The sequence below is a fragment of the Rhinatrema bivittatum genome, chromosome 3 (genome assembly GCF_901001135.1).
Source record: "Rhinatrema bivittatum chromosome 3, aRhiBiv1.1, whole genome shotgun sequence".
NCBI classification, from domain to species: Eukaryota; Metazoa; Chordata; class Amphibia; order Gymnophiona; family Rhinatrematidae; genus Rhinatrema; species Rhinatrema bivittatum.
Genome location: NC_042617.1, coordinates 44,028,398 through 44,047,061, shown reverse-complemented (window position 1 = coordinate 44,047,061; position 18,664 = coordinate 44,028,398). Strand labels below are relative to the sequence as shown.

The following is an 18,664-nucleotide window of genomic DNA, read 5'->3' as shown; positions in this document are numbered from 1 at the left end:
CTCCTCTGTCAGAATGTTCTTCATATTTATCAGATTGTTGGTCTATAGTGCGAGTCTCCATTTCACACTTGGATTACATAATGTGGTGAGCATGTATGTGGGGTTTGGGGTCAGAGGTCCTAATATCTCTGTCATCTGCTTTTCCAAGGACACCAAACAGCGTAGCACCTCACCTCTCATTCCCTCTTCCTGTTGAAAGCCCTCCAACTTTTCTAACAGGATGTTTTCTATAGGGATGACATCTCCCAAGGTGGCGCTTGTGGCACCCTTAAAGGGCTTCAGGATTTTCACTAGCTGTCTCATCACTGACCAATCATGATATCCTAGGGGAGCCTGCACACCTATCATCATTTTCCAAGACAGAACATGCAGGGGTGTCTAGCCTCTGCTGCATCATGTAGGTTGAATTCTAGTGGGTACCAACATCTATAATGAGACACTTGTGAGGCATCCCTAATTCCTCCTGCTTTTCACGGAGAAGGTCACTTGCCTTCGTACGTCGGTGGAAGTGCCCAGCTATTTTTCTACATTTCTCTAGTAAACCATGCAAGTACACATGTTCTGGGTCCCTGGACCCCAGCCCCAGGACCCCCTTCACTGCTAGGTGCAGGGTGTGAGCGAAGAGGGGAACTTTCAATTCAGGGTGGGTTTTGGTGGGGAGGGAAGTGTTACAAGGGTCTACAGACCCTTGTGCCATAGGAAGACCAATGTAACACCGCCCCACCAAAACCCAGCCTGACTCGAAACTGTCCCTCTTATAGTGGGAGATATATTGAATGTCAGAGAGGCCCTCTTTCTCACTCTCTATCTCTCTCTCCCCCCCCCCCCCCCCCTAACCCTGGGTGTTCAGGATTCCTGTGACCCAAAATCTCCAGACTTGTGCCTCAACAAGTCCAGTAGTAAAGTTATGCAGGTAACAGAGTGTGTTGCCATGGTCAGCCTTGCAAAATGTGGGGGTTATGCGCTTAAGTCTTGGCCCCACCCAAGAATGCCCATGCCCTGCCCATTTTCTACCTTATTCTTGACGTGCGCACAGGTTTGTACGTGCGTATTTCCCAGCTTCTTAAAATTCTCATTGCTCACACATGGCCTCCATACACAAGTAAGAGACCATATTTGCACAAGAAACGCTTTTAAAATCTACCTGTTTATTAGCAGGTATAAAAGTGTACAAACAAGTTCAATAATGTATGCACATACACCACTTACAAAATAGCAACTTGTGTGTGTACTTCTGAACCCAACCTTGAAACATCCCTAAATCACCTCTTTTTCCTTGTTAACAAATACATGGATGCGTGTGATGTTTACAAAATGGCATATATGTGTGTACACACTACAGATACATCCATATGCCAATTTTACACATTTAAACCTTTTGAAAATTAACCCTAAAATTTTAAAACGTGTTCCCCTAGGAGGATTTCCCCTTTCTTACTCCCTTCTAGCTTTTCAAATTAAAATATTGACCTATGGCAGGTAGGCTTTCCTCATCCCTTCTTCTTCCTGCCATCCACTTTCACATGCTCTCTGACCAGGCTCATCCTGGGCCTTGGGAAACAGAGAGGAAAAAAAAATAAGTATAGCACCAACACAAACACCTCCCCAAAGGGATTTTTTCCTCCTTTTTTCTTTCTGACCTGCCATCCAGCCAGTGACTAGTGGTTACCAGGGTAAGGCATAAAAGTATATGCCTTACCCTTACCGTAAGGCATATACTTTTAAGCCTTATAAGAAAAAGACTCCCGCTATGGATTACACCCTAGTTTCCAACCACTGGTAGAATAGGTTACTCTTTCCTTATTCTTTCTTGTGTCTTCACATTTCTAAGGGTCCATGCTTTCCTAGTCTCAGATTTCCTCTGCTGCTTAGGGCTTCTCAATCCCACCTTTACCACTAAAATTATCATATGGGGCACTGGCCTTTTTGGTGTTCTCTTCTGTAGTCGAACCTTGAAATTCCCCGTTCCGTCTCCAGCTGCCAAATTTGCTCTACTCCTCTGCTTAACCGGGGAAGACTAGAACATTAGTTTGGACTTCAAAAGCAGCTTCCTTCAGACCCCAGAGGCCCTCACACTCTTCCACATGTACTCCGTTCCTTCTGTGGAGTGTAGGTGCAGTGCATTAGGGTAAACACAATTCTCCTGGTAAGTTCAGATTGCAAAGATAATATCTTAGAATCTCTAATATCTTAGAGCCCCATTCCTTCTCTGGAATGTTAATGGAGTACATTAGGGTAAACATTTCTCACCTGGTAAGTTCAGATTGCAAAGCTAAAATCCCAGGATAATTCAATATCTTACTGTCTCTATAGCATATGTCTACATCCAGCAAGACAAGAAATTCCTTATGACTCTGAGCAGTTCTCTTTTAAAGTAACAGCATGTTTCCTTTTGAGACAGCAAGCCTCGCTCAGTAGCCTGCCTAGTTTCATGGGCAATGGTTATCGAACCTGAGGCCTTGGTAGTTTGAGTAAATATCAAGCGAAGCAAAGATAAGGAGACCCACATCTGGACTATTTCAAGCTAGTCTTTGGGGGAAGCCCCACCTCTTTATATTTTTCATCCCTTCTCTGATGCCCCTAAATGGAGGACCTTCTGGAAGCTCCTAATTGGGACAGCATTAGGTATTGCCCAAAAAGCTGTATATAAGGAACTCCAACTTGCCAAATCTTTAATGCCCAACAGCCAATACTGAGTTTGCTCTGTGTTATTTTGTTGCCTGGCCGTGTTCCTGATACCTGATCTGCTGTTGATGTTCAACTATGCTCCTGCTTCCTACTCTGGTTCTGGTCTTCAGTCTACTCTATTTCCTGCTCTCATGTGGAAGTCCTTATGGTTGCTGGCATCCAAGGGCTCAACCCAAGGAGAACAGTGGCTGCATTAGGAAGAAGACAGCAGCTCTAGATCACCTGTCCTCTCAAGGTACTCCTTTTCTTAGCCATTGAACCTTTTCTCTGTCCTTAGAGGAGTGGACCATGACACCTAGGGCTGTGTCTGGTAGGCCTGGTCCTGGAAACCCTGATCCCATTGTCACTCCCTACCATTGCCGGCAGCTAGGTTTACTCTATCTTTTCTAAAGCCACTGTAACAACCACCCACAGCAGTGTCTCTTCCACAGATAAGCAGTTATCTGCCCCCATTTGTTATATGAAAGAGTAAATAACTGATTTACATTTACCCATTCTAGACTTCTCATGATTTTATAGACCTCTATTATATCCTCATTCAGCCGTCTCTTCTCCAAGCTGAACAGTCCTAACCTCTTTAGTCTTTCCTCATAGGGGAGCTGTTCCATCCCCTTTATCATTTTGGTCACCCTTTTCTGTACCTTCTCCAATGAGAAGATGTTGTGACCAGAATTGTACACAGTACCCAAGGTGCTCTCTCACCATGGAGCGATTCAGAGGCATTATGACATTTTCCATTTTATTCACGATTCCTTCCTAATAATTCCTAAGATTCTGTTTGCTTTTTTTGACTGCCGCAGCATACTGAGCCAATGATTTCAATGTATTATCCATTATGATGCTTAGATCTTTTTCTTAGGTGGTAGCTCCTAATATGGAACCTAATATTGTATAACTACACTATGGGTTATTTTTCCCTATATGCATTACCATGCACTTGTCAAAATTAAATTTCATCTGCTATTTGAATATCCAGTTTTCCAGTTTTGCAAGGTCCTCCTGTAATTTATCACAATCCGCTTGTGATTTAACTATTCTGAATGTATTTTGTATCATCTGCAAAATTGATTATCTCTCTCATTGTATTCCTTTCCAGATCATTTATAAATATATTGAAAAGCACCAGTCCAAGTACAGATCCCCGAGGCACTCTACCGTTTACCCTTTTCCACTGAGAAAATTGACTATTTAATCCTACTTTCTGTTTCCTGTCTTTTAACCAGTTTGTAATCCATGAAAGGACATCGCCTCCTATCCCATGACTTTTAAGTTTTCTTAGAAGCTTCTCTTGAGGAACTTTGTCAAATGTCTTCTGAAAATCCAAATGTACTACATCTACCAGTTCACCGTTACTACATGTTTATTAACCCCTTCAAATAAATTAAGAAGATTTGTGATGCAAGACATTCTTTATGTAAATCCATGCTGACTGGGTTCCATTAAACTGTGTATTTCTATATTCTCTGTTATTTTGATCTTTAGAATAATTTCCACTATTTTTCCTGGTACTAAATCAGGCTCACTGGTCTATAGTTTCCCAGATCACCCCAGAGCCCTTTTTAAATATTGGGGTTACATTGGCCCCCCTCCAGTCTTCAGGTAGAATGGATGATTTTAATTATAGGTTACAGATTTTAACTAATAGATCTGAAATTTCATTTTTTAGTTCCTTCAGAACTCTGGGATGCATACCATCCAGTCCAGGTGGTTTACTACTCTTTAGTTTGTCAACTCTTTCATTTGCTACTCTCTCTAGTTTGTCAACCTGGAAGGTTCCCCCCTCTCTACTTTCAGATGCTCCTTCTTCACAGCCCCTATGTTTTCTGGGAATTGAAGTCTTTCTCCTATTCCAATTCCTCATTTGCCCTGGAGATCTCTCCCAAGTTTTCCCTCCCTCAGGGCACCTTCTATTGATTCCTTACATAGTCTTTCTGGGGTTATATAGTGTCTATCACACTATTCTAAAGAACAAAATTACAGAACATATGGACAGACATCGATATAGCCAAGAGAAGTCTTGCCTCATCAGTTTGCCACATTTTTTGAAGGGGTTCATAAAGATGTGGATAATGGTGAGCCAGTGCATATAGTGTATCTGAATTTTCAGAAAGCATTTGACAAAGTCTCTCATGAAACACTCTTGAGAAAATTAAAAAATCATGGGATAGCAGGCAATTGTGGATTGTGAACTGGTTAAAAGGATACAGAATATAGGGCTAAATGCCATTGCCCCTACCATGTACATTGGGCCAGCCAATGTCACCAGTAGCCCTTGTCACATGGTTTATTTATTTATTCAACGTTTTTATATACCGACATTTGTTAATAACATCACATCGGTTACCATTAAAACAGAAATGCAGCCAAAGTGGCTTTACAGTAGAACTTATTATGAAACTGGGGAGTGGGGAGCATATTAACAAGGATCTACTAAGTGGGGTGAGCTAAGGAGGGAATCTATAATTGAGGATAGAAGTTATAAAGTACAATATTTTTGTTTAGAATATATATATTTACATTAATCTTCTTTAACTATGTACAAGTGGTGGAATTGAGTACAAGCGTTAACTTTAAGATATTGACAGGGGGTGCTATAAGATGAGGTAAGCTAGGGGGCTATAAGATGTGGAGATATACTGTGAGGGGGGCTTTAAGAAGAGGAACAAATGTTGTTAGGTCGCTGGCAACATAAAAGAATATGTTGCTGAGGGGTGAATACACATTATAACTTTAAAACAGAGGGCTGTGAAAAATGGTAGGGAAGGGAAGTGAGAGGGGGGGAGGAGGAAAGTGCCGAAGAGAAGGTCTCAGGGGTAAGCTTGTTTGAGCAACCAGGTTTTGAGTTTCTGCTTGAATTTTTTTGGCCAGAATTCTCGGTGTAAGTAGGTGGGCATGGAGTTCCATAGCACTGGACCTGCTATGGAAAGTGAGCATTCCTTGATTGAGGTGAGATGAGTGAGTCTAGGGGAGGGTGTTTTTAAAGTGGCAAGGTACTGCATGCGGGTAGGTCTGGTGGAGGAGTGAAACTGTAGGGAGTCGCTGATCCATTGCATATTTGGATTGTGGATGGCTTTGTGTATGAGGGAGAGTGTCTTAAAGTGGATCCTGGAGGCTATAGGAAGCCAGTAGAGTTGTTTTAGGATGGGAGTAATATGCTCTTTTTTTTTGGTGCTTGTTAAAATACGTGCTGCGGCATTTTGTAGCAGTTGTAAGGGGGCAATGGAGTTTTTGGGAAGGCCTAGTAGAAGTGCGTTTGAGTAGTCTAGTTTGGACATGATGAGGGCTTGTAGTACTTATCTGAAGTCGCTGAGGTGTAGAAGGGGCTTTAGTTTTTTTAGTGTGTGAAGCTTGAAGTAGCAGTCTCTAAGGGTGACATTAATGAATTTCTTTAAGTTGAATTCTGTGTCAATGGTAACGCTTAAGTCACGTACATGTTGTGAGAAGGAAGGGAGGGAGGGGGGTGTTGGAGGCTGCGGGTTTGGGATTGTGGAGTGGGGGTGCGATAATCATGAGTTCAGTTTTGTTGGTATTTAGAGCTAGATTGAGATTTGTAAGGAGGTTCTTGATGGAGGTGAGGGCCTTATCCCATGTTTTTAGAGCATTGGAGAGGGTGTCATTGATGGGTATAAGGATTTGCACATCATCGGCATATATGAAGTGGGGTAGGCCGAGATTCTCAAGGAGATGGCAGAAGGGCAGGAGGTAAATATTAAAAAGTGTGGAGGATAGTGAGGAGCCTTGTGGAACACCTCGTGTTATACTGATAGCCCTGGATTCATAATTGCCTATTTTGACTTTGAAGTGTCTGTCGGTGAGATAAGATTTAAACCAGAGGAGTGGGATCCCTGAGATTCCAATTTCAGATAGCCTGTCAAGAAGGATCTTGTGGCTAATGGTGTCGAGGGCTGTGGAAATATCCAGGAGGGCTAATATGAATGTTTGGCCCTTGTCTATGCCTTTGAGGATGTAGTCTGATAGGGAGGTCAGAGGTGTCTCTTTGCTGAAATGTTTTCGGAAGCCGTGTTGGGATGGAAAAAGAATGTGGTGTTGATCCAGGTAGTCAGTTAATTGGGTGTTGACAGTCTTTTCAAGAATTTTTGCTAAGAGAGGTAAGTTAGATATGGGGCGGTAGTTGGCTAGATCTAATGGATCAAGTTTCAGTCTCTTGAGTAAAGGTTTTACAATAGCTTGTTTAAGTGGATTGGGTACATTTCCAAGTGTCATGGATTTATTAACAATGTCAGCTATGGATTGGGATATTGTGTTGGGGATGTAAAGGAGTGTTTTAGTTGGGATCGTGTCTGGAGGGTGGGTAGATGGTCTCATTCTTTTTAAAATTGATTCATTTTGTGTGGAGGCAGTGGTCTCAAAGGTGCTAAAGTTGACGTTGGTATTTTTAGAGGAGGTTTTAATGGGTGATGTGGAATTGGTGAAGTGGGTAGTGAGGTTAGTAATCTTATCATGGAAGTATTGTGCTAGTTCTTCACATTTATTTTGGCTTCATCGCTAGGTATAGAGTTTATTGGTGTTTTGGTTAGATCTGAGACGAATGAAAATAGGGCTTTGGGGTTGAAGCGGAGATTATGTATCCTTAGGGGCGGATTTTCAGAGCCCTGCTCGCGTAAATCCGCCCAAAACCGGGCGGATTTACGCGAGCAGGGCCCTGCGCGCCGGGAAGCCTATTTTACATAGGCCTCCCGGCGCGCGCAGAGCCCCGGGACTCGCGTAAGTCCCGGGGTTCTCGGAGGGGGGGCGTGTCGGGGGCGTGTCGGGGGGCGGGCCCGGTCGTCGCGGCGTTCCGGGGGCGTATCGGCAGCGTTTTGGGGGCGGGTACGGGGGCGTGGCTACGGCCCGGGGGCGTGGCCGCGCCCTCCGTACCCGCCCCCAGGTCGCGGCCCGGCGCGCAGCAGGCCCGCTGGCGCGCGGGGATTTACGTCTCCCTCCGGGAGGCGTAAATCCCCCGACAAAGGTAAGGGGGGGGGTGTAGACAGGGCCGGGTGGGTGGGTTAGGTAGGGGAAGGGAGGGTAAGGTGAGGGGAGGGCAAAGGAAAGTTCCCTCCGAGGCCGCTCCGATTTCGGAGCGGCCTTGGAGGGAACGGGGGGAGGCAGCGCGGCTCGGCGCGCGCAGGCTATACAAAATCGATAGCCTTGCGCGCGCCGATCCAGGATTTTAGTGGATACGCGCGGCTCCGCGCGTATCTACTAAAATCCAGCGTACTTTTGCTTGAGTCTGATGCGCAAGCAAAAGTAGGCTGATCGCGCTTCTTTTAAAATCTACCCCTTAGGGCATAGAAATCTCCCTTAGTTTTAAGTGTGTTTTCACGGTAAGCATGCAAAAGGGTTTTGCACTTTGCTAGTTGCGTTGGGGAAGGGTTTTTGCGCCATAACCTTTCCTGTGTTCTGAGGTTGAGTTTCATGGTTTTTAATTCAGGTGTGTACCATGGTTGTTTGGTGTTAGGTGTGGAGTTTATTTCTTTCATTATTAGTGGGCATAACTTGCTAGCAATGTTATTGGTAATGGCTAAAGGCCACTGGCATCAACAAAAGGAAATGTTATTTAATGAATTTCTTATCGCAATGCCACTTCCCCAAAAAAATTTTTTTAGTTTTTAATTTTTTTAAATATTTGGCCGCATCATCAAGCCTGACAGCGCGATCTCTGTATATTCAAAGGAGACCCGCCCGGACCTCTAATCATCTGCGGCAAGCAGTTTTTGTATTTTTTCTTTCTGTTTTCAATTTCTTACGATTTTTATCAGATAATTTATAGTAATCTTTTTTTTATAAAATTGATGTAGAAAAAGCTCAACCTACGGCCGAAGTTTTGCGGCAACCGCTGCTTCATCAGGAGCTCAATATTCAATCTCATTCTTCATTTACATGTTCTCTGTTAAGTATATTCCTCATAGCAGGACGGAAGCCGTCTCAAAATGTCTTGATTCAAGACATTCAAGAAACTTCACCCATGTGCGGACAATCTCCGTGTGCATATTCCTTCTCAAAGCTGACAGATGTGCCATGGCCATCCCCCCTCCTAACAACCTCTTATAGACTGCTTAGGGGAATTCCAATTTGTTTCCAATTAGCTGTAGTTTCGCATTTCGCCTCCACCAAAATCTGGGCTACCAGTCTTATAGTGTTCTTGGGCATTCCCTCCACCAGAGCATGCAGCAAGGATACGAAGGGATCTCTGACAGCATTATAATTTTTAATATCCAAAACCATTTGTTGTATCATTGGTATTTTGAATATAGCCAGTTATGGCTAAAGTTATTCAGGTATACAGACCCAGATAAATTAACCGGCTAATGCTTAACATTGACGTTATCAGGTTATGTAATCCAGCTAACTTTGCTCCACTCAAAAGCTCCCCTGATTTAATTGGCCAAATTGTTAGCTGGCTAATGACTAAGGGGCGGATTTTAAAAGCCCTGCGCGCCGGCGTGCCTAAAGCCCCGGGACGCGCGTAAGTCCCGGGGCTTTCGAAAAGGGGAGGGAGGGGGCGTGTCCGGGGGCGTTCCCGAAACGACGCGGCGTTTCGGGGGCGTGCCACGGCGTTTCGGGGGCGGGCCCGGGGGCGTGGCGCCGGCCCGGGGATGTGGTCGAGGCCTCCAGACCAGCCCCCGGGACCGGAGGTCGGAGCGGGGCTGCCGGCCGGCGCGTGCAAAGTTAGGAGGGGGGGTTAGATAGGGCCGGGGGGGGGGTCGGTTAGGTAGGGGAAGGTGGGGGGAGGGCGAAGGAAAGTTCCCTCCGAGGCCGCTCCGAAATTGGAGTGGCCTCGGAGGGAACAGGCAGTGCGCGCTGGGCTCGGCGCTCGCAGGTTGCACAAATGTGCACCCCCTTGCGCGTGCCGACCCCGGATTTTATAAGATACGCGCGGCTACACACGTATCTTATAAAATCCAGCGTACTTTTGTTCACGCCTGGTGCGCGAACAAAAGTACGCGATCGCGTATTTTTTAAAGATCTACCCCCTAAGCTTTTTTTTCCCCATAGACAGAATGGAGAAAAGCTTTAGTAAATCAGGTCATTAACCAGATGATTTTGAAGTGGTCAAACAGGTGAGACTTTCAATATCCCCAAGGTTTGTCCGTCTAAGTGCCAACTTAGCCAGACAAATTCATTTAAATATGGATCTCAAAGTGCCTTTCATACAGCAGTTATTTATGGTCACTGTCGGCATGAACTGGATATGATCATGCAATCTATAGGTGAAACACTGTATTCTTGGCAAAATTTTGAACATCTAATTATCTTATCTATTTCTATTTTATGAATGATTTATATAGTCATTATAAAGTTGATCTACGTGTTCTTCAGTATTTTCATTCAAATGCACGAGAACAAAAAACAAGTTTGAAAGCACCTTAAAAATGTATTTTGAATTTAGATTGCAGGTGTCTATAACTCACCATACAGACAATTTCCTGATGAAATGGAGCTCCGGTTAAAGAAAGCAAAACCTTTAAATCCCTGGGAACGTCAAGCAAAGAAGGATGATAGTTGTGGGATTGTTGATATGTCAGCAGAGTTGGCCTCATTTTCTTTCCCTATAGTACAACCTCTGCCTCCCATTGGGAAACAGAAACCTCAGGTATGTTAATACTTCTTAACAAAACTAATACTATTGATTTTATTTTATTTATTTTGATTTGTAATTCAACAATAGATAAGTATGATTCCTTATACATAAATCTTGTCTGAATTCTTAATGACAAAGAAATGAACACTGTATAAAGATTTGACTGCTACACAGAAGTTCCAAATACTTCTGTCAAAAGACCTACTAATACAAGACATATATTAATATCTGGTTCTGAATGTTATCTGAGTTTACAAAAGTCCAAATTTGAAAATAGCCCTAGGATACAAAGAGGTACATTTTTAAAGGGTTTTGGATCCTAACTTTGGGAGTTAGGCTCCTTTTGAAACTTTACAGTGGCTAAGTTCCTAAAGTTAGGTGATTAGTTTTTCTAGTCTCTTAAATTTAATATCTTAAAACATGGGTGATTATGGGGCATAGTTAGGGAGAAAAAAAGTTAGATGCTTAGCAGTGATTTTTAGCACTAGGCACCTAACATAGGGGCCTAAAAGTAGGTTAATGAATAGCAGCCCTACATTTAGTTTTAGGTATCCAAGTGTAGGTGAATTTTCAGCTGAAAACCTAGGTAGCTGGCTGAAAATAGGCACCTAACCTCCTAAATTAGGTGCTGATAGGCCTGGAGTGACCGGGTGTGCAAACCGAGCAATTGCATGGGAAGGTACACCCAGGAGGGGGGAGGCGTCAGGAGCAAGGAGAGGCCTGTGCTACCGCCGGTGGACCCTATCCCACCAGCAGTGGAAGAAGCAGGAGGCCCATGCAGCCGCCGGTGGACCCCATCCCACCGGTGATGGAAGAATCCCGTCCTGCAGCTCCTCTTCAGGTGCTGGCCCAATGGTAATTCAACACTCGCGGTGCTAGCACTTGTTGTATTCTTATCTCATGATGCACTAAATGAGAATACAGGAAGTGCTAGCATCGCGAGTGTTGAATTACCGCGGGGCCAGCATGCAGGAGGAGGTGCAGAAAGGCTGCTCTTTCCAACAAAGAAGATTCAAACTGGCGGCAACAGCAGCAGAGGAGGAATAACCTGTGGACCTTGTGCGCGCCGAGCCCTAGGGGAGCCCCGATGGCTTTCCCTGTTCCCTCTGCCGTCCGACCCCCACCTTCCCCTCCTTTCCCCTACCTAACCCGCCCCCCAGCCCTACCTAAACCCCCCTAACCTTTATTGCATAATTGCGCCTGCCTCCGGGCTGCTGTGCTGGAGGCCTCGGTCCTGCCCCCAATTCGGCCCACCCCACCCCCGCCCCACCTCTTTCATAAAGCCCCAGGACATACGCGTGTCGCCGGGCCTATGCAAAATAGGCTCGGCGCGTAGGGCTTTTAAAATCTGCCCCTATGTATTTATTTTATTTCTTGATGTTTGAGGAATGGTGATGGTTCTGGCTTTTATTGTTCCACTGCCCAGAGAGTCTGGCTTCTTGTAGTTTCCAGTTCAGGTTTTGTCACGTTTATATTTCTACTTTATAGTTGCTCTTTTCTGTATTTGGTGAAGGTCTGTTTATGTTCTGCATGTGTGACCGAGGTGAGGTTTTCTCCTAGTATCAACCCGAGAGAAAGCTATATCCATCGCCAGCCCATCGCTATGGAACGCCTTACCCCTAAATCTAAGAACCCAAGTTGATACCAAAACTTTCAAAAAAGAATTAAAAACCTGGCTTTTTACCAGAGCTTTTTCAGAAGATCTCAACTATCAACACCAATAAACTCCCAACCAGACAACTCCAAAGAAAACAAAGACACCATCCTATCAACTTATGACAGACTAATCAAGCCACAAACTCTATAACAGAAATCTAAATGTTCCCTATATAATCTAACCCCTTTTACCCCCATTGCTACCCAGCTTTATCTTTAAATTGTATTTGTTAAAACTCTTGTCACTCTCCTAATGTAAACCGTTATGCTGGCAAAACCGAATATACGGTATACAAAACATGTTAAAATAAAAATAAAATAAATAAATAATAGGAAGTGTATTAGTGTTTTAGGGCTTTTGGAAGGTCAAGCTCACACACAACACATGTCACAATAGGCCTAATACCATATGGGCTCCAAGTGTGTTTATGCAGGGATTTCTGCACTCAGCAGTGCATGTAAATATAATGTAAGTGATATTTTTACCTCAGAATATGGTACTTTGATATTTTTCATGTAAAATGTTATTATAAATGCATAGGTTTTAACTATGTGTGTGGAGTGGGCCGAGGGGGGAGATTGGGGGGTAGGGGGGCATTGTGCAAGGCTATAAGGTTTGCCTAGGGCACCTAATACCGGAGGGGGGAGGAGGATGGTATCAGTTTTCAAAGTTTGTATCACTGAGGGGGGCCCTGGATTTTTTTTTTTGTTGGGCCTGGGACAGACAGTGAACGAACAAGGGGGGAGAGGGGCAGTACAGTAATTGTTTGCACAGGGCAGCAAAAAAGCTAGCAACGGCCCTGGGTGCTAACATATCTAAAGTTTGACTTTTTTTTGACTATCAGCCTCTAAAAGGTAAAAATGGAAGTATGAGAAATTAAGGAGGACTTAATAAAGAGAAAAACTAAAATTGTAGTTTAATGGGTGACAATGTATCTCTTGACCTTGCAGCCTTTCTCCTACTCGTTGACCTTCCTGTCCATTAAGATCTTGCCCTAACGTTTTTTCAATGCCTCTGGTGACAGGGAGGTTTGAGGCTGAGGGTATCCTTCATTTGTGGATACCTGGAGGATTTCCCTATCTTTAATCCATCTCCCTTAGCACAGCTGCTAAAACAGAAAATATAATAACAAGATGGGTAGCCAACTCAAAACTTTGTGTCATGCATACGCAGTATTTCCTACAAAGCCTCCTAATAAACAAATTATGTCTTGGTTAGATGTTATTTAAGGCACAAAAGGTATAAGTATCAAAAGAATGATTTTTCCGCAAATAAAACGCATCAGAAATATACTTGTGTCATGCATACGCAGTATTTCCTACAAAGCCTCCTAATAAACAAATTATGTCTTGGTTAGATGTTATTTAAGGCACAAAAGGTATAAGTATCAAAAGAATGATTTTTCCGCAAATAAAACGCATCAGAAATATACTTGCACAAAATGAACTTTTGTGTGGGGTTTTTAACAATCTTTAAAGAATACTTTAGAATCAAGCCACTGTGCCTTTAAAGAGTAAAGTTCCAATAAAAATCCATTAACTGCTTTCAAATATAGCAATCCTTTTGTCCAGCTGTGAAAAGTACTAGATGATACTTATTTGCCATTTGTGTTATTTACGGTCCATGACTTTTATGGTAACTGGTTCCTATTATTGGTTTCTATTAATGTAAAACATAAGTGAACATAAATGAGGCGTGAATCATTTCTTTTTATTAGCCCCACAGTCTTCACTCAGTGCTTGCAGTACCTCCAGCTGTGACTTGTTAGTGATAACCTATTTAAAGAGGAGAGCTTTAAGAAGAAAGCCACAAATTCTCCATCTATTTTCACATTGTTTCCCTAATTCTTTGTCAGAACACAATGGCAGTAGGAAAATAAGATGTAATTAATGACACAGCAAAACTTTCAGTCACTGCTAAATTATACTTACTTTAACATTGCTACTAAATAATCCAAGTGAGTTCATATTGGCTATTCCTCAGAACCAAAGTGTGATATAAGTCATTTTTAGGAGGCTTGCATAGCAAAATTATGCGTTTTACCATTATGGGGAATTCCAGTCACCCCTCATTTTCAAAAGAGCTGTGCTTCCCAGTTTATTTAGGTCAGAGACCAGCTTGGACGATCTCAATGAGTTCTATTCAAAAGCTCTGACTAGGATATTGATGTACCAAGGTGCGCTGCTGGGCTCAAACATTAATGTGTGCTAAATCAGCAAATTACGCACGCTGTTCCATTTGCAAAGTTTTGCTTGCATTATTTCTCTTTTTATTACACATTAGTTAGCTATTGCAAACATCACTGCAAAATCCATGCAAAAATAGGTAATGAGTTGTATAATGAATGTTATTTAAATCAGCTCATTACCTATGTTCGCATTGTTAATGACATGCATTAAAATGCATGAATGTCAATGCGTAGCCATTATTGCAAGAAACTTAACTACAGTACACCTTAAGGAGGTGTAGTTAAGCTTTTCTGTGACAGTGGCCATATTAGCACACAAAATGTAACCCGTGTGATAGTTATTTATTTATTTATAATGTATTAGTCATCTCTCTAGGGGATGCATGAATATGTTGGGTCGTCGTGCTCCAAGTGGCTTTTAAAAGCCGCCTGTTACAGTTCAGGCTACTACGTAGCCACTCCTCCATCAGGGGACCCTGGTGAACCCTGCTCAGAACCGTACCTTCCAGCACATCTTTGGTCCTTGGCCTCTGCCAGTCCTACAGCCTCCGCACCACCAGAGGATTTTTATGAGCTCTTGACCCTGGCTGGCCAAGCCCTTCTCTCCTGCCCACACCACACCCAGACTCATGCCCTACTTAACCCTGTCTGTTCTTCCCCTCAGTGCTTTGGCATTAAGTGCTATTCTGCTCCTTGCTCTAGCCACCTCTGCCTTGCGGCCTTCTAAGGCCTATCTTTGGTTCTCTGAGTGGCCGCCAGGCCTTCTGACCTTGGTCTTTTTCTGCCTTGTTTTGTGGCCATCCAGCCTTCTGTCTTCAGCTTTGCCCTGTGGCCTGCAGGCCTCCTGAACTTCCCTTGCCTTGCAGCCTGCTCCAGGGCTTTCATTGCCTCTGGCCTTCAGGCCTTCAGGCCTGGGCTAGTCCTGAGACCTCCCTAGGTCTCTTCCTGGACTCTAGGCCTCTTTCTGCCTTATCTCTCAAGGCCTTCCTTGTTGTTGCCTTCTGGCTTTGTGTTTATGTTCTGTGTTTGTCCTGTCCGGTTCTGTCCTGTCTGAGTCATGTGTTCCAGTCTGTCCCTGAGTTCACCCTTACTCCCATGACCTCCAGTGCTCCAGTTCACTCTTACTCCATGCAGCTTCAGCCCAGCCTGTACGCCATTCCCAAGCTTTACTCCAGCCTGCACTCCACTCCTGAGCTTCACTCCAGCCTGTACTCCATTCCTGTACTTCAGTCCAGTCCGTACTCCATTCCTGAGCTTCCCACCAACCTGTACTCCATTCCTGTACTTCAGTCTCCATTCCATTCCTGAGCTTAAGCCCTGCCTACTCATCATACCTTGCCGTAGCCACACTGAACTGCCCAGTCTAACTCTAGTCTGCCTTGTTGTCCTGTGCCACCCTGGACGTGGTGTCCACCATCCTTCCCCAGTTCCAAAACTGCAACACTGCCCAGATATGCGTGTACATGCCACTGCACGTACAAATGAAAAGTTTTTAAAAAGGAGTGGGGCTTGAGCGGGATCTGGGCAGGGCATAGGCTTTCCAGGATTTTAATTTGAAATTAGCTCATAAATACTTACACGATCCGATGTACGCCGGGTTCCCCTGTTGCACAACTTTACTTCTGCTTTGCATGACATGTTAGTTATAAAACAAAAGAAAAACAGGCAGATCAGTGGAATTTTAAAGGTCAGGACTAACAGGTTGGAAGAAAGGCTATTAAACTAGGGGGGTTTCGAAGATGTATCCCTTATTTGGGCAAACTGGGAACGGACTGGGAAAACTGGCAATAAGGTTGGCGCACGTGCCTTTTAAAATCACCCCACTTATGCAGTAGAAGCAGCATTTGGAAGCACAAGTGCACACCCACTTAAAATTGAGCACATGTGTGTGTACCATCAGGCTGTTTTATAACATGTGTGCAAATACATGAGGATGTTATAAAATAACTGAGTCTTTGGGAGCGGGCCAACAAACGCACGCACATGTGTGTCTGCGCAACGCTTTGAAAGTTACCATCATAGAGAACAGTTTCCAAAGGGATCTAAATGTCTATGCATGCAATTAGGCACCTAGATCCCTTGGTTTGAAATTTGCCCCAGGCCATTTGCTAAAGATAGCTGTTTGTTTAGTTTCACAATGTGGCTATACTTAACTGCTGTTAAAATTGGCATTTTAAAGGATATAGTTAGATTGGGGGGAGGGGAATAAAAGGATGCACATATAATTGAATTTTCAATTATATGCACATAACCTCTCTACTGAAGCCCCAGCTTTGCAGGTAGCAGAAGAAAAGTCTGTGGCTTTTTAAAATTTGCCCTCTCAGGATGTAATTTTCAAAGCCACTTATCCTCATAAAAACAGATAAATGGCTTGTTGAACATAGCTCTGGTGGGTATACGGGTATACATGTTAAAGAATATATGTAACACATGTAATTTTCTGTCCACTTCTGAGGTGGGGCAGATTTGGAATGAGGATAGGACTTATGCAAAGACGTTTGGATATTCAAAAGTTGCATGTACATTTACAAACAGGAGTTGTGCACTGCTAGCAGCAAGTGTAAATTCATGCCTGTAAATTGTATGCATACTGGGGGATTTTACCCAAACATTTTCAAAATGATTTTATGAGTATAAAAGAGCTTTCAAAATTAGCAGGAAACAGGTAACAGATATGCATAGACTTTACTGCTAAGTGTGGTGTTCTAAAATTACTCTCACAAAGTCTATTCACTTGAGATGGAAAATTTGATTCTTTGCAGATTGTGGGACCTTTAATTGGACCAGCAGAATCAAAGATGTCTGTATACAAACTTGCAGGACCACATGGGTCCCTTCTTTTGAACTGCATGTACAGTATCATGCAATCTGAAAAGAATTCATTTTTCTCCAGAACTAATATGACTACTACAGTTTTGCCCTGCAGATCGATAATCATAATAGTTGCTCCAGAGTTAGGGGTGGCTCAAGGCAATCTGCTGCCTGAGGCGAGGGAAGAGATGACGCTCCCCCAACTCCGAAGCATGGCGCAGTGCAGGTCAAATCACTGAGATAGCAAGGAGGTGGTGTCCCCCTTGGAGTCTGGTCCTCTCTATGATATCTCCTTATGTTCATATTTTATGACCTTTGCCTTAATTCTTTCTAGTAAATTTTGACTTCCCAATAATGTGGACTTAAATATTGATGTTACATTTGATTATTTCTTTTTATCTTACAATTGTAAGTTTTGTCAAAGTACAGCCTTCTGATATAAAAATATCACTTACAACAACTTCGCATTGCTGTGATGCCAATGACGAGATGCTGCAAAAAAGACACTTGGAGCCCATATGGTATTAGACCTATTGTAAAAATGTGTTTGGTTTGGGCTTAGCCCTCAGAAAAGCCATGAGTAAACAATTACAATTATAATATTAAAATCCTCCCGTACTAAAATTGTACTAACTGTCAGCACTCAAATTTTAAAATTTCCAAAAACCAATGAAATATGCCAAAACAGCAGAAATATCAAATAACATCCAATAATAATTAAAATTAATAAGAATAAAAAACATTTCCAGCTTTCCATACCTGGGAGCTTTGATTTCCAGTCACCCTGAAAAGGTCTTGGATTAGCAGGGGAAGAGGGCGAGGACCTCACACAACTTTATCCATTGTTTCTCATATTCACACACTTTCTAACACACGTTTGTTTATTCTCACACACAAGTTCACTCACATTCCACATGCTTTCACACACACTCACATGCTCTTTCACACACAGACTTGCTCACACTCACACGCTCATTCCTATAAGCTCGCTCACACACTCATATGCTCTCACACAAACACAAACACCCACTCACTCACATGCTTATTCTCCACATACTCTCACACATATACTGTTGCGTCGGAGGTGGACTCTTAGGCTGAGGTGGGATTGACGCAACCAGTAGGCAGGGGCCTACGGGTCCCCACCGTAAGCAGGTGGAGTGGGCCGAAGCTGGAGGCCACTGGAGCTTCACCTATACCAGCCCTCGTTCCCTCGGGTTGAGCCTTTGGGTGCCGGGGCCCACAGGACTTAGGTGGGCCTCAGTGTTAGCTAAGGATGGAAGGTAGTTCAGCCCAGAGACAGCAGCCGGTAGATGACGTAGTCCTATCCTGGACAGGATTCGGTACAGGAACTTGGGTATCAATGGAACAATAGGTAGCTGGTGGCGCCCAAGCAAAGGGAGGCCTAAGCCTTGTAAGTCCATGTCCAGAGAATAGGCAACGAGAGGCATCACTAACAGGTTAGGAACAGAGCCGGTGGCAAGTAGAAGTTGTGGCAAGTGGTATAGAGTCTGGACTCAGAAGAGTCTGGTAGTGTAGTCATTCAAAGCAATGGTCAGAGCATGGAGAAGGCAGGCGAAGTCAATCAAGGCAATGGTCAGGGCATTGAGAAGGCAGGTTAGGCGTGGCGAAGGTCTGGGGTTGGAGAAAAGCTGAAGAATAGTCAGGCATAGCAGAGGTCCGGGGCTGGAGAGAAGCTGAAGAGTAGTCAGACGTAGCGGAGGCCCGGGGCTGGAGA

At 43.7% G+C, this 18,664-nt stretch overlaps 1 protein-coding gene across 1 annotated transcript in view; it reads left to right on the top strand.

Annotated features, from left to right (window-relative positions):
- SPATA17 (spermatogenesis associated 17) overlaps positions 1-18,664 on the top strand; it is a 544,292-nt gene that overhangs the window by 358,675 nt on the left and 166,953 nt on the right. Inside the window, exon 7 of the mRNA XM_029593186.1 lies at positions 10,079-10,282. Within this exon, the coding sequence (XP_029449046.1) occupies positions 10,079-10,282 (204 nt within the window). The remainder of the gene's footprint in view (positions 1-10,078; positions 10,283-18,664) is intronic.